Source organism: Crocodylus siamensis, chromosome 2 (assembly GCF_052110815.1).
Source record: "Crocodylus siamensis isolate JL-2025a chromosome 2, ASM5211081v1, whole genome shotgun sequence".
Classification (NCBI taxonomy): domain Eukaryota; kingdom Metazoa; phylum Chordata; order Crocodylia; family Crocodylidae; genus Crocodylus; species Crocodylus siamensis.
In genome coordinates this window covers 100937746-100950212 of record NC_143396.1, presented here as the reverse complement: position 1 = coordinate 100950212, position 12467 = coordinate 100937746, and the positions used below count along the sequence as shown (strand labels likewise).

The 12467-nt window shown below is 41.4% G+C and overlaps 1 protein-coding gene across 2 annotated transcripts in view; it reads right to left on the bottom strand.

The window, feature by feature from the left end:
- LOC149870575 (uncharacterized) overlaps nucleotides 1-9545 on the bottom strand; it is a 42466-nt gene extending 32921 nt beyond the window's left edge. Inside the window, exons 1-4 of one of the 2 annotated variants that reach the window (XM_090036530.1) lie at nucleotides 9361-9545; nucleotides 7143-7249; nucleotides 5975-6077; nucleotides 278-496 (exon numbers count right to left, since the gene is read on the bottom strand). In XM_090036530.1, the coding sequence (XP_089892656.1) occupies nucleotides 278-496; nucleotides 5975-6077; nucleotides 7143-7249; nucleotides 9361-9427 (496 nt within the window). In that variant the 5' untranslated portion in view covers nucleotides 9428-9545. The remainder of the gene's footprint in view (nucleotides 1-277; nucleotides 497-5974; nucleotides 6078-7142; nucleotides 7250-9360) is intronic. The other variant, XM_090036531.1, reaches the window with a different exon arrangement.
- Nucleotides 9546-12467: the final 2922 nt, after the last annotated feature.

Below are 12467 nucleotides of genomic sequence, written 5' to 3'. Positions count from 1 at the left end.
ATGTGGACCACGCATTCAATTGGTTTTAGGCACCAACTCTGGCAGCAGAGATGCTACACATTTGGGGAATAAAAGATCTTGTGTGGTGCTCCCTTCAAAGTTATAATGAGCTTTAAGGTAATTGTAAGTGGAGATGATGATACTAGTTTTCATTGCAGGTTAATTCCACTAGGAACCCTACGATATTTTTTGTCAAGTGTAGCTCTCCCTGCATTAAAAGGCAGAGTTGTTTTTGCTTTTAGAGAGACAAACACACAAAGCGCATTTATGGGTTAACCTTGCATTGGGGCAGCCTCCAAGCTAGCGGCAGCTTCCTGCTGTGCTGCTTCTACAGCAAGCGATGCATCTGCACCTGGCAGTTCTTTTTCTCCTTCAGTTTCCATGGCCACCTCCTTCTGTTTTGTAGGCCCATCAGTGGGTGCTGCTTCAACTTCTTCTGCAGCTACAGCTGTAGCCGCCTCCTTTGCTTCATTGACTTCAGCTGAGTCTTCATTACCTTTTAAAGGATGTATGTAATACGATAAAGAAGGCATACAATGCACGCATGCAACACAAGTATGACTTCACCAGTTGCTTTCACCATCTTAGTTTTTCATCTGGATTTTAAATAAGCTTCAAAGTTGAGACTTCGCCTACAAAACTCACGTAACCCAAAGTTATTGTTCCACATCAGTTAATATGGTACTAGAAATGACCCAGGCTCATGAAACTGGATTCTACTTGGTTTGACAGCATAAAGCAAGTGATTGAACAAAAAGTTAAGGATCATGCAAGAGGGAGAAAAAGTGTATGGGCCCAAACCTGGTCTTACTGAAGGCATCAAAAAAAAAAAAAAAAGAGAGAGAGGAGTTACAGGCTGACTTCATGGGGAAAAGGAATAGAGTCCTAGGTGCAGTTGAGTTAATTTAAATATGCCATAAAACAGATCCACTTTTATGCTTAGAAGCTTTTAGACAGTTTAGTACATCAGAGATGCAAATTAAAGAGCATGACATAAACAGCTGTCATGCTTGTGACTACCATGGATATACCCAAAGTAGCTTTAAAATGGCAAAATTTGGGTAGGGTGGCAGTAACCTGGACCTTGGCTAAAGTTAGTCATGTAGATACTCATCCTGTTTCTTGAGGGGTTTTGCTGCCTGACTGAGCTCTGTGCTGTCACAGCGAGGCTGCTCTTCCTACCCAAGCTACCAGGCTCAGAGCTACCTCACATCCACATGGTTGATCTTTCTCTTGTTTCCAAACCTAAGTTTTCTCTGAGATTTGTCTGCACCGCACTGTGGGTAAACCTGTTCAGAGAACCCAATGTGACTTCATGTGAAAGCATTATTTTAGCTTTGACTAGGGGGTAAACCATTAAAAATGAAAATAGTCCAGAGCAAGAAAGAGACCATGCACACAAGTATACCACATAAGCATGCACAAACACTGCATAAGGTAATGTATGTGGCACTGTTAGTTTATCCTTAGAGGAGGCCCCAGTCACCATATGAAGAACAGAACAGGAAATAAAAAATTGTTATATAGCCTCAAGGCAAAGGAGAGAGGCTTTAAAAAAAAAACCCCAGAGCTTAAAGAAACACTCTCAGATGCTCTAAAAGAAAATTTCATTTTAAATACCATATTTACTCATATCTAAGATAAGGTCTGTCCACCCCAACCTTATCAGCAGGGTGGGGAGGGGGTCATCTTAGATTTGCATACCAAGCAGAGTGGGGGCACATGGCTGCAGCAGCTCTGACTCTGACCCTGAGGCCAGGTCAGGGCCAGAGTCAGACCCACAGCAGCCTCTTGCCTTCCCACCTCCATTTGCCCATTGCAGCTTCTGCCCCACCTCCCCACTTCTCCCCACTTACTGTCAGGTACAACTCATCTCTGGATCAGGCTGAGTCACATCCAGGGCACAGAACACATGGAAACTCTTTTCCCTGCCCCACCAATCAGCAGTGCTGACAGTGCTGGCCTGCACTCCCACGTACTCTGGGAGAGAACAGAGCCCACCAGCATCTGACAGTAAGGGGGAGGGCAGGGGGAAAGAGGCAGAAACTGGGGAGCAGGTGTGAAGGAGGAGGGATTGTGGTGAGTGGGAGGGACAGAGGCTGTGGGGACCTGGTGGTGGGAGGGTGCCAGTGGCAGGAAGGCTGCAAGTGGGGGGATGGGAAGAGGGCAAGGGGGCCACCTGACCCCCTTATCCCCCCACCCCCAGGCACTGTTTTCCATGCTATAGCAGTGGGGAGGGAAGTGGATGAGACAAATTTAAGACAGCTTTCCAATAATTAGGTTCTACACCTGGAAAATTATAGCCAACGTATATGTTTTCCATATAAAGATTCTAATTATGAGAGGGTCATCTTAAATTCAGGGTGGACTTAGATTTCAGTAAATATGGTAGCTCAGAAGCACCTTAGGGGGAAAAGGGCATTTTGCCATTTGCTTAATTGAGTAAAATACAAAAAAGAAAAGAAGAAAAAGAAGTCACACTGATCAATTAGTTTTACCTTCCAGTTCTCATACACTGGCATAGGGATGCATTGTTTGCTTTGGAATCCAATCAAAAATGGATCACACTGGTTAATGAAAACCTAAATTTGGGGTCAAGGTATCTGACTGTGTCCCTTTAAAGATATAGTATCTTTCCAAGAAACTAACCTGCTCACACAAAGAACAGACTAAACAGCCAAGCTCAACATTCAGTACACTTTATTGGACAGTCAAATATAGCATTCGTTCAAACCGGCCAGATTCTTGACAATCTCAAAGTTGCCTTCTACAGGACATATTCAATATCTCAATATGGTCTGGCCTAACAAACAAAGATATTACTTTTCAAATCTCACAAGGACGGAGCGTTTGCAAAAGAAGGCATAAAGTCATCCCAAGGTAGGCTGCGAGGTATGCAATGGTGAACGACTGTCCTTTGTTTCTATTTTACTTCCTCGACAGAATTCCCTTGTATCTTATTCTGGAAAGTGTAAAAGTAGAGTAATGATTAGAAAGATTGAATCAGCCTTACCATTAAAAGTTAGAGAGAAAAAAAATTAACCACTAAAAAGAAGAAGGTTAGGAACAAGTATAAAGATGACAGGAGAATAAAACTGGAGGACACACAAGCAAATACATGCGCTTACTTAGGGACTAATGTAATGAAGTGAACTCTCTTGGGGCAAACATTCATTTTACAATCTCAGACAATGCCCAGGACAGTCCATCACTATTTCTATTTGTGCTTTCCACTGTGCTTTTAAAATCCATGATTTGTCAAAAGTTAACTTTTAAATCAATAAGAACTGGTTCACTTTTCAAAAAACATTAAAATAAAACTGGAACAGCATTTGATATTTCCCTTGTTAGGACCATCACAGCTTACTAAATGTTGTCTTTCTGAATAAATGTAATTTGGGAGTGCTGGCTGTCTTCTGAAAACAAACTATTTGGTTTGACCCACATTTCAGGAAAAAATAATTTAGATAGGTGAATTAGGGCAAGTTTCCCTTTCAACCACGTGCTTTCTAGTTGTAAATTCCTGTTCTCCCAACTGGGAAGATTACACTGTTACATTAGCAATGTTTAGTAAATATTGCTAATATTTCTATCGTTCCATGGATATCATCTTTGATATGCTGCTTCTCTCTGTTCACCGTTTCATATTGTTTCCCAATCTCCACAAGACCAGAAATTTCACAAAGTGATTAAAAATAGCATCATTTAGCTTTCAGATACTAGATTTTTATATTCTGAGTTGTAGTTTAATTAGTCCTCTAGCTAGTTATTTTTCACAGTGCTGTAAAAAAGCACAAAAGGAGTGACTGGATCCAAAGGAAGTATGGCAGAAAAATTGCGGTCCTGTTTCTTATACTATACTATGCTGGTGATGACACACAGACAGACAGAACATGACAAGGACTACACTGAGCATAGGGAGCAGAGGTAAATGCTTTCAAGAAAGCAAAAGTAATTTAGGGGATTCTGTAACAGAAGGAAGCATAAGCCAGTTGAGTGAATATAAGGGGAGGAACTTTTGAGGTGTGGGAAGAAGGAAAGTTTAAAAGAAGTCCAAAAAGGTAGAAATATTAGAGCTGATTCAACTGTAAATTGGGATTAAAGTTGCCCAAAGGCTCAATTGAAAGTAGAAACTCTGAGAATGACATTCAGGCACGAGTATGATCCTGAAAGAAACACAGGGCATGTTTCTAGGTATATGCTTACTCATTAAGGGCAAAAAAATCACTAGTTAAGAATTTTCAAATAACTATGAACAAAAGAGGGAAAACAGGATGCTCATATCATATCAGGTCATTGTGAAATATAAAGACAGAGGTTATCTGGTATCGCAAAATGAAGAATATAGCTTTTGAGTTAGTTACAATGTTACACAATACTTGATACTCTGACCCCAGCTTAACAGAGCCTGTGAATACATGCAACATTTTAACGGTGCAAACCGACCTATTTACTTTAGTGGGGATATGCTCAAGTGCTTTGCTGGATCAGAGCCAGTATCCTCAGCACTTTGTAATACCAAAGAGAGAAAAATAATATGCAAGTATTTCATTAAATTTGCCATAGGCAGACTGCCTAACCACTTTGGAGATAACTTCAGAACAGAGTAACGCCAAGATCATTCCCATGTCACATTGCATAGGGCTATGTCAATAAAAGGCCATATCTTTTCTGGACTCATTTAAGAGGTCCTGAAGAGGAAGCAATATACTTATTAAATCAAATTAACTTAAATTGTAGAAGGCCTAGTTTTTCTGAGGGTCTGTTTTGGGGTTTTTTGTTTTGTTTTTTTAATTATTCAAACACTATTCTCAACATTCAAAAGGGAAAGTTAAGAAAACAACCTTAACATTTCTAGCTGTTTAAAAACAGGAAAGAGTTAATTTCACCATTCTTTTAAAAATGCTGTTAAAATGTTTAAACTAGTACATGAGTCAAACAGCAACTTCTCCCCCCACCGCCCCACCCAACTCTCCAAAGAAAAAAGCCTCCAGCAGTTCAATACAATTATAAAAGAAAAAAAAAATCAATCTTGTAAAAAAGGAGTCTCTACTTTGAGAAGTGACTTTTAAGACAGCACGTTCTTACTCAAGGACTCTACTCTTGGTGTGTACGTTCAGTTACATCTGCAAATTTTAGATAGCGCCATATATTTATTTTTGTGGCTAAGTGCCATGTCTTTATTTGTAAACAGAAACCATATGATACAGCGATTGAGGCAATATACATGGATCAACCCAGTGCCCTTATAAAGGGTCTCTTTTTACATTCTTTGTAAAGAATGGGCTATAATATCACCACCATTTTACCTCTTAGTTAATTAATAATAATTTAAAAAGAAAAAAAGTGATGGTGAACCTGAAATAACATAGTTCACATCTCCATAATCTGCTTATAAGATCAAGACAATGTGGTGGACAAGAAATGAAACAGGCTTTATGTACCAATATTTCTGAAACTTAAAAACATTTTTCTTAGTGCAGCTGACTGAAATTCCATTACAACTGGGCTCCTTGATAATATGTGGCTTGAAGCCAAAATGTTGACTGGGATAAAGTTAATCTTACCCCCAACAAAAACAAAAATGACAAAACTGGTTTGTGTAACAATATGCATGCAGTCAAATGCTATTAAGCTTTTAGTCATCACATGCTGTCACTCAATGAACAATTACTGGTTTTTTCTGTTAACTGCTTCCTTTCAAACAGATTGTATTTGACTGCTATGAGATTCACTGCCTTCTCATGAAGTCTAACCCTCTGAAATGTGACACAGCAGCAGAATACAACTATTTATTTAAATCATAGGATCAATAAATTAATTGCTTTTCACTTGCTCTGCTTATTGCATGTGGAGAAGTGACACACACTATTGTAGAATTCTGACTAGCTAATCTTGAAACATCCTCTATTATTTGCAGATCTTTGTGTACCTGAGGGGGGAGGGAGAAACTTAAGAAAAAAATTCAACTTACTTTTGGTTTGTGACCAAGCCTTCAGCTCCCTTTCACGTGCTTCTTCAGTATAACGAAGCCGTTCATTATACCTCTCTTTGCTTGACATGACTATTCGGTAAGCCTGGAAATAAACCACCTGCACTTATTTCCACATCTCTACTACTTACTAAATCACAAAATTTACACTTAAACAAATTTATATTTAAACAAGTGCCCTTGCCTACACTGAAAGATCCCATTTAGATTATTAAAAGCAAGGTTTGGAAATGACTTTACAACTGAATACCATACCACCTCATCAGGCAGTAAAAATTGTTATAAGCCAAATACCTGAAGTATGAGAATGAAAAAAAATGACAGTAATAACATTCTCTCTTTTGAGTTGCTCTCAGTGAGTTGATTCTATTTGCCTCACAGGTGGATTTGTGGAGAGAGGTAGGAAAGAAAGCAGCACTTTGTGGTTCAGTAGAAACTGCCTCACAGTAAAGGAAACAAAACAGAAAGGGACAATTGGAACAGGGGAGACATGAAAATGTGACATGTGTAACAGTAGGGAGGCGACTGACTCTGGAGAAGTTGGAATAGATAATGAACAATTCAGTGAGAGAAAGTTCTGAAATCTGGGTACTTCTCCAAATTATTAAAGTACTGATATCTGTGCTTCAGACAAGTATGTTCACAAGGGACAGCCTCCTAATTCTAAACCCAAACTTCAGATTGACTTGCCTTAACTTCAGATAGGCCTGATCCTTTACCTATTGTGTTATTAACACTAAAGGAGAGGGGTGGTGGGAAGGGAAAAGGAAGACAGCTTTTTCTGTTTTGCCTTTCTCTCCTGCACATTATCTCATTTCTGCTCTGCTACAGAGGAAAGACATACATTAAAAAACCCCTTTAAGAATCTTGAAGAGAAACATGCAGTTTTACTGATTTCACATACATTTTGGAAGACAGGGATTCCTCTAGGTAAGACCCCTGCAAATTCAGTTAATTCAAAAATCCTTTTATTCCCCAGAGATGAAAGGCAAGGGGTCTAGATGTTCCTTTTCCATATTTCAGTCTCCATTTGATTACATGCTCACATATCAACAGCATCTGGATGAGATGTAGTAAGCTTTATACTACATCTTATATACTGCTATACTGTTCAGGGGAAGGGGCTACATCATGATAGCCAGGCACTTACATAATATAAGCCACCAACGGAAAAAATACCGGAAGCTGCATAGAGAACCGAAGTCCATCGAAGAGGGCCAGCGGCAGTGCTGCCGGATGACATCTGGCGAAGAGGTGCTGTAAAAGTCATTGAAATAAAGTGCTAATAAAGTATGATTATGTAATTTGAACTGTCGTATTTTACTGATATGGAAATGATGAACAGGGTCATCAGGCAAGAGAAAGATTCAGCATGAAGAAGCATGATAGAGGAAGGTGGCTAGCTACGTGGGATATGCAGATAATCGTATTAGAAAGTTTCACGTATGTGCTTTGCGAGCTGCCCTGGCTGCCCATCATTTTTCATGTGGCATTTTAAGTCTACATTGCCCTAAGGACCTGCTTATATGAAAGAACTCCCTTGTCCATGTGACTGCTATGGTTGTGAACAGCCAAGGTACTAGAGCCCCTCTAGTTTTAAAACAATAGGCTACTGGCAGGGTATCCTCCAAGAGTGGTCCTTGCCTTTTGATTCCTGGCCCTAAAAAACCTGGATTTGTTGACCCTTCAGGATATACTTACAATGTCTGTTCTCTCAGGCATATGGAAGAAGGGAAATAGAGGAAAAGCAGGCATTGCACAATTCTTCTTACTGATAGGAGGCCTAAGTTGTTATGAGACAGGGTAGCATTTGTTTTTGTCTAATGCTAGTTGTTTGCTGCTCACTTAGATTTAATGCTAACAGGAACTCTATTTTACATGACAAAGTTGGGGGGAAGGGAGAAAGACCCATCTATGCACATTTTTGGAACCTAATGATTTTTTTAAAATTATAATCCCAAGTTAAAATTACCCTAAGAACATGCTCTCTCTCAAGGAACTTTCCTTAGGTATTAACAAGTTCTGCAGCACATTTATGATGAGACTATTTAGGGCAACAGTAACAGCTCCAGCTTCTCAGCAACTTCACTGTAAGTTCAAAGTTTTTATCTGAATTTAAAAGTAGAATCAGTGAAAGGTATTGCCCACAAAAATCCTTGCCTCTTGTACATTGCAGTTGTTTCAACAGCTGTAAACAGAACCAGTAGCAGTAAGAATTATCTCTTTCTCCAGCTATTACTATCCTGTTAGCTGAGCAGCACTGGTCTCATGACATACTGCTCACACTCTTTGAAATGGAGGAACTCTAGTAGATGCTTCAACATCTGCATAAATATGGATGAAGTATGGCTGCTTTGTTGCATAAGCAAAGACTCACACTTGCGTTTTAGTGTGGCTTGTGCATCACTTGTGTTAAACTGCCATCAGATTAGCAATAGTCAGTAGAATCTGAAGGTATTTGCAGTGATCAGAGCTGTCTTTGACATTTCAGAGCATAGGTGCTGTGTGGGGCAGAGAAGGGCAGGTGGGGCAAGTGCCCCACCTGAGATTGGATGCTGCTGGCTTCTGCAGGCGACCGCCACTCACCACCCCCACCCCCACCAACACCTGTGGGAGGTCCTCACTCATCACCATGATGTCCTGCCCCCCCAGTCTTGGGATACACCAGTCATTCATGTTTCAGAGGATCACCTGAAAGGCCCTTAGATGGTACTGACTATTTCTCCTCTGAGGCTGCCTTGCCGCAGTCAGGGAAAGTTGCTCATTTTGAAAACCGTGATCACAAAAACAGAGAATGTGAATCAGAGAAAATTCAGGTTGGAAGGAACCTGTGGAGGGCTAGGCCACCTCCTGCTCACAGCAACATCATCTCCAATGAGACCATTCCAGCCAAGGCATCGTCTACCCGGGTCTTAAAAACCCCCAAGGATGAACAGAGGCTGCGCAGATCCGACCTTCTTGAGGGAGCACAGTCCAACTGAAAACAAGGAAGTGCCTATGTGCACACAGCCGCTCTCGTGAGCAAACCACACCTCAACCCTTGCTCTAACAGGTGAGCGGTGCAGCGCTCTAGGAGGAAAAATAACTGGCAAAGGTTGGAAGGAATGACCTGGGCAGCCTCCCAGCAAAAGGTGAAGCTCCAGAGCCTGAAGCTGCTGCGCTGGGGCCCTCCCAGCAGCAAAGGGCATATTCCCCGTTCCCTGTTCCTTCTCCTCCCTCCCCACGGCAGTAAGGTGAGTCGCAGGGTGGCAGCAGGGCTGGGCTGTACCCACCTCCCCCACCCCCTCCATGCCCCAGGGCTGCCCCCCGCCACCCCACCCGTGACCTTCACTTGCCCTGGGCCCGGCTGCCCCGCCACAGTTCCTTACCGCGCGCAAGGAGGGCGGCGGACGCGCGGAGGGCGCCGGGCGCCCGGGCCAAGAGGGTGGCCAGCATCTCCCGGGGGCTCTGCACGGACCCACGCGGACGTAGGAAGGAAGACAGCAACAGCAGCTCCGACCCAGCAGCAAGGTCGGCGGAACTGCAGCGACTAAGGGGCAGGGGGCGGAGCTAGCGCCCCCAGCCAATGAGCTTCGCAACGGCGTGTTTACGTCACGGCACCTCCCCCGCCACGGCCTGCGTCACAGGGTGGGGCTGCGAGTGGGCTGAAGGTGGGCGTGAGGGGAATGGGGGCTTCAGCGGCCTGCGCGTGTGCATGTATGTGTGTTTATGTATATGCACGTAGATGTACTCGGGTATATATGTTTGCGTGTATACATACGTTACGTTTATGCACACATACGCATGCACATATAGATGCGCACACAGATACACGTACATATGCAGATATACACAGATGCAGAACACACACACACGTTTATCTATACAGTGCAATCTACCTTACTGCGCATTTGCCTTTCATTTCCTTTATAGTAACAGGAGCTGGGCTCTAGGCATGTTTCACTATTGCCCATGCTGTATGTTGGTCGGCCTACAGGGTGTAAATCTACCTTGCCTTCCACTTGTCTTCAGCCTAACTTGGTTTCCTGTGTTTCACTGCAAACACGTAGCCATTTGCCCTTCAATATACACGTAGGACAGGCTCAGTGAGCTGAATCTCACTTTTCCCTGAGCCTGAGGAAGGTTGCATGTGCCTGAAAGCTTGCAGAAGAAGATCATTCCTTCTTGCAATTTCTTAAGTGGTCTAATAAAAGGTACCATCTCTGAACAAATAGTTGTTTTGCATTTTTTGTCTAAGACCAACACAGCTACCAGCTACATCCCTGAAACTAGTCTCTCGGTACATTTTACTATAATTTACTCATAAGAGGGGAGGAGTAACTCTGGACACAGACGTGCAAACCATACAAACACTGAGGGCTTTAAAGTAGGTTTAAATGGAATGATGATAAGAGTCCAAATAACAATAATCTACTAGAATCCCAGTGGGAAATGGGACACTACAACAAATGAAAACAACCAGGCAACCTGCTGAATATGAGATGTCAAAACTATGGGAAAGCTGAAAATCACAACTGAAATCATGATGCAACTGATATGAGACATGGTGGGATTTTACTTTGTTCTTCCTCTTCCTTTTCTGCCCTCCCTCAGATAATGTCATGGGAGATGGAATATAGATCACTAGTTGACAAAAGGTACTAGATGAGACTGAGTAGTCATGAGTGTCCATAGTAGGGGACCCAGTTGTAACAGGGAACTTAGATCGTGTGTCAGGGGAAAACAAACCAAAACAACACACCACCACACACACAGTAAGTCAAAGATATGGAATGTGTTTGGGACAATTTGCTGTTTTCAAAGGTGAAGAAAGTTACTAAGAAATCAGCTGTTTTAGATTTGGTTCTGACAAATAAGGAGGAATTGACTGAAAATCCACAGGTGGAAGGTAATTATAGCAAAAGCTGCTATCATGAAATGATCAGAGTTCACTGCTTTTATGGAAAAGCAAGTATATGGGGAAGGGAAAATCAAGGAGAGCAGCAGAAAAAAAAATGAATTTGCAAAAAGCAGACTTTAAATTCAGGAAATTGGTAAGATCATCCCACAGATTAAGGAGTGCAGAGAAACTGGCAATTACTGAGACTATTAAGAGGCACAACAGCAACCTAGCTCTATGTGAAACTAAATCAGGAAGCATAGCAAGAGACTGTTAGGGCTGCATCACAAGCTCTTCAATGACCTAAAAATTTAAAAAGGAATTGAAATGGAAACATACAAGTATGAAGGATAAAAACCTGAAACGCCAAGGCACAAAATGAATTCCAAGTAGCAAAAAACATAACAGGCAGCAACAAGAGGGGAGCGTACATTAGAAAAGAAAGATACCAAAATGCGTGCTAAAAAAGAAAAGGAGAGAGAACAACAGATGATGCAGAGAAGGCTGTAGTATTCTATGCCTTTTTTGCTTCAGTCCTAACTTAAAAAGCTAAGTTGTGACCAGATACTAAAACTGATTTAACAAGGAGATGAAAATGTAGGCCAAAGTACAAAAAGAACAGGTTAAAGAGGTAAAAGGTGATAGAGTATTTAGAGGGGATGCATGTTTAAGTCAGCAAGGCCAAATGAAATTCAGGGTACAGTACATAAACTGCTCCCTTAAAAAAAAAAAAAAAAAAAAAAATCACTGAACCCTTAGCAATAACTTTTGCAATATTTCTTCTAAGACATTTAACAGAAATTAGCCATGAGGCCATTAATGCGTGCAGACTGAATTAGATAGATAGTATACCAAATTAACTTGAACCTAAGTGTACTTTGATGGGTATAGGTTGTAGCCATATTGGTCTAAAGATATAGGCAGACAAGTTCTTTGGGTAAATCCAAGACCTTTTATTAAACCAACTAATTATTAGGTGGTCTAATAAAAGATACTGGATTTACCCAAAGAACCTCATCTGCCTAGCGTACTTTGAAACAGTTCATGCAAATTGGGCCTTATTACGATTTCCACATAGACTGGATACTGTGAAATCCACAGGTGCTAAAAAGATTCTGGAATAATTCTGTAATGACAGGAATGTTCTGGAGTAAAAGTAGGTTTATCTGAAATAGCAATTTTACCAAAAGTCACTTTTGTTCTGTAACAACCTATCTACAGGGAAGTAATTTCAGAAAGGCTAACATAAAAATAAGTAATACTAGTAGTAATAGCAAAACAGCTAAGCAGGTGAATTTCCCCCATTCAGGCAAGGCCTTAGTACAAACAAAGAAGTCAACCCTTTTATGTTAAAACCTGCCAATTAATAAGAGAGGGGAAAGGGCAAAGATTTGTTAGCTATGACAATGCACAGCCAGCTGAATATCAGGGTCAGAATTCTGCAGTCGTCTCCTTTTTCCTATTATAAAGTGAATGACCACAGAAAGGATGGATGTCAAAGCCATCAACAGAATGAAAACTGACAGGCAGAATGAGAGGATAGTGGAAATTTAGTTCCAGAAAACCCACCTAACTTTGAATTTGCACCCTGGCTGT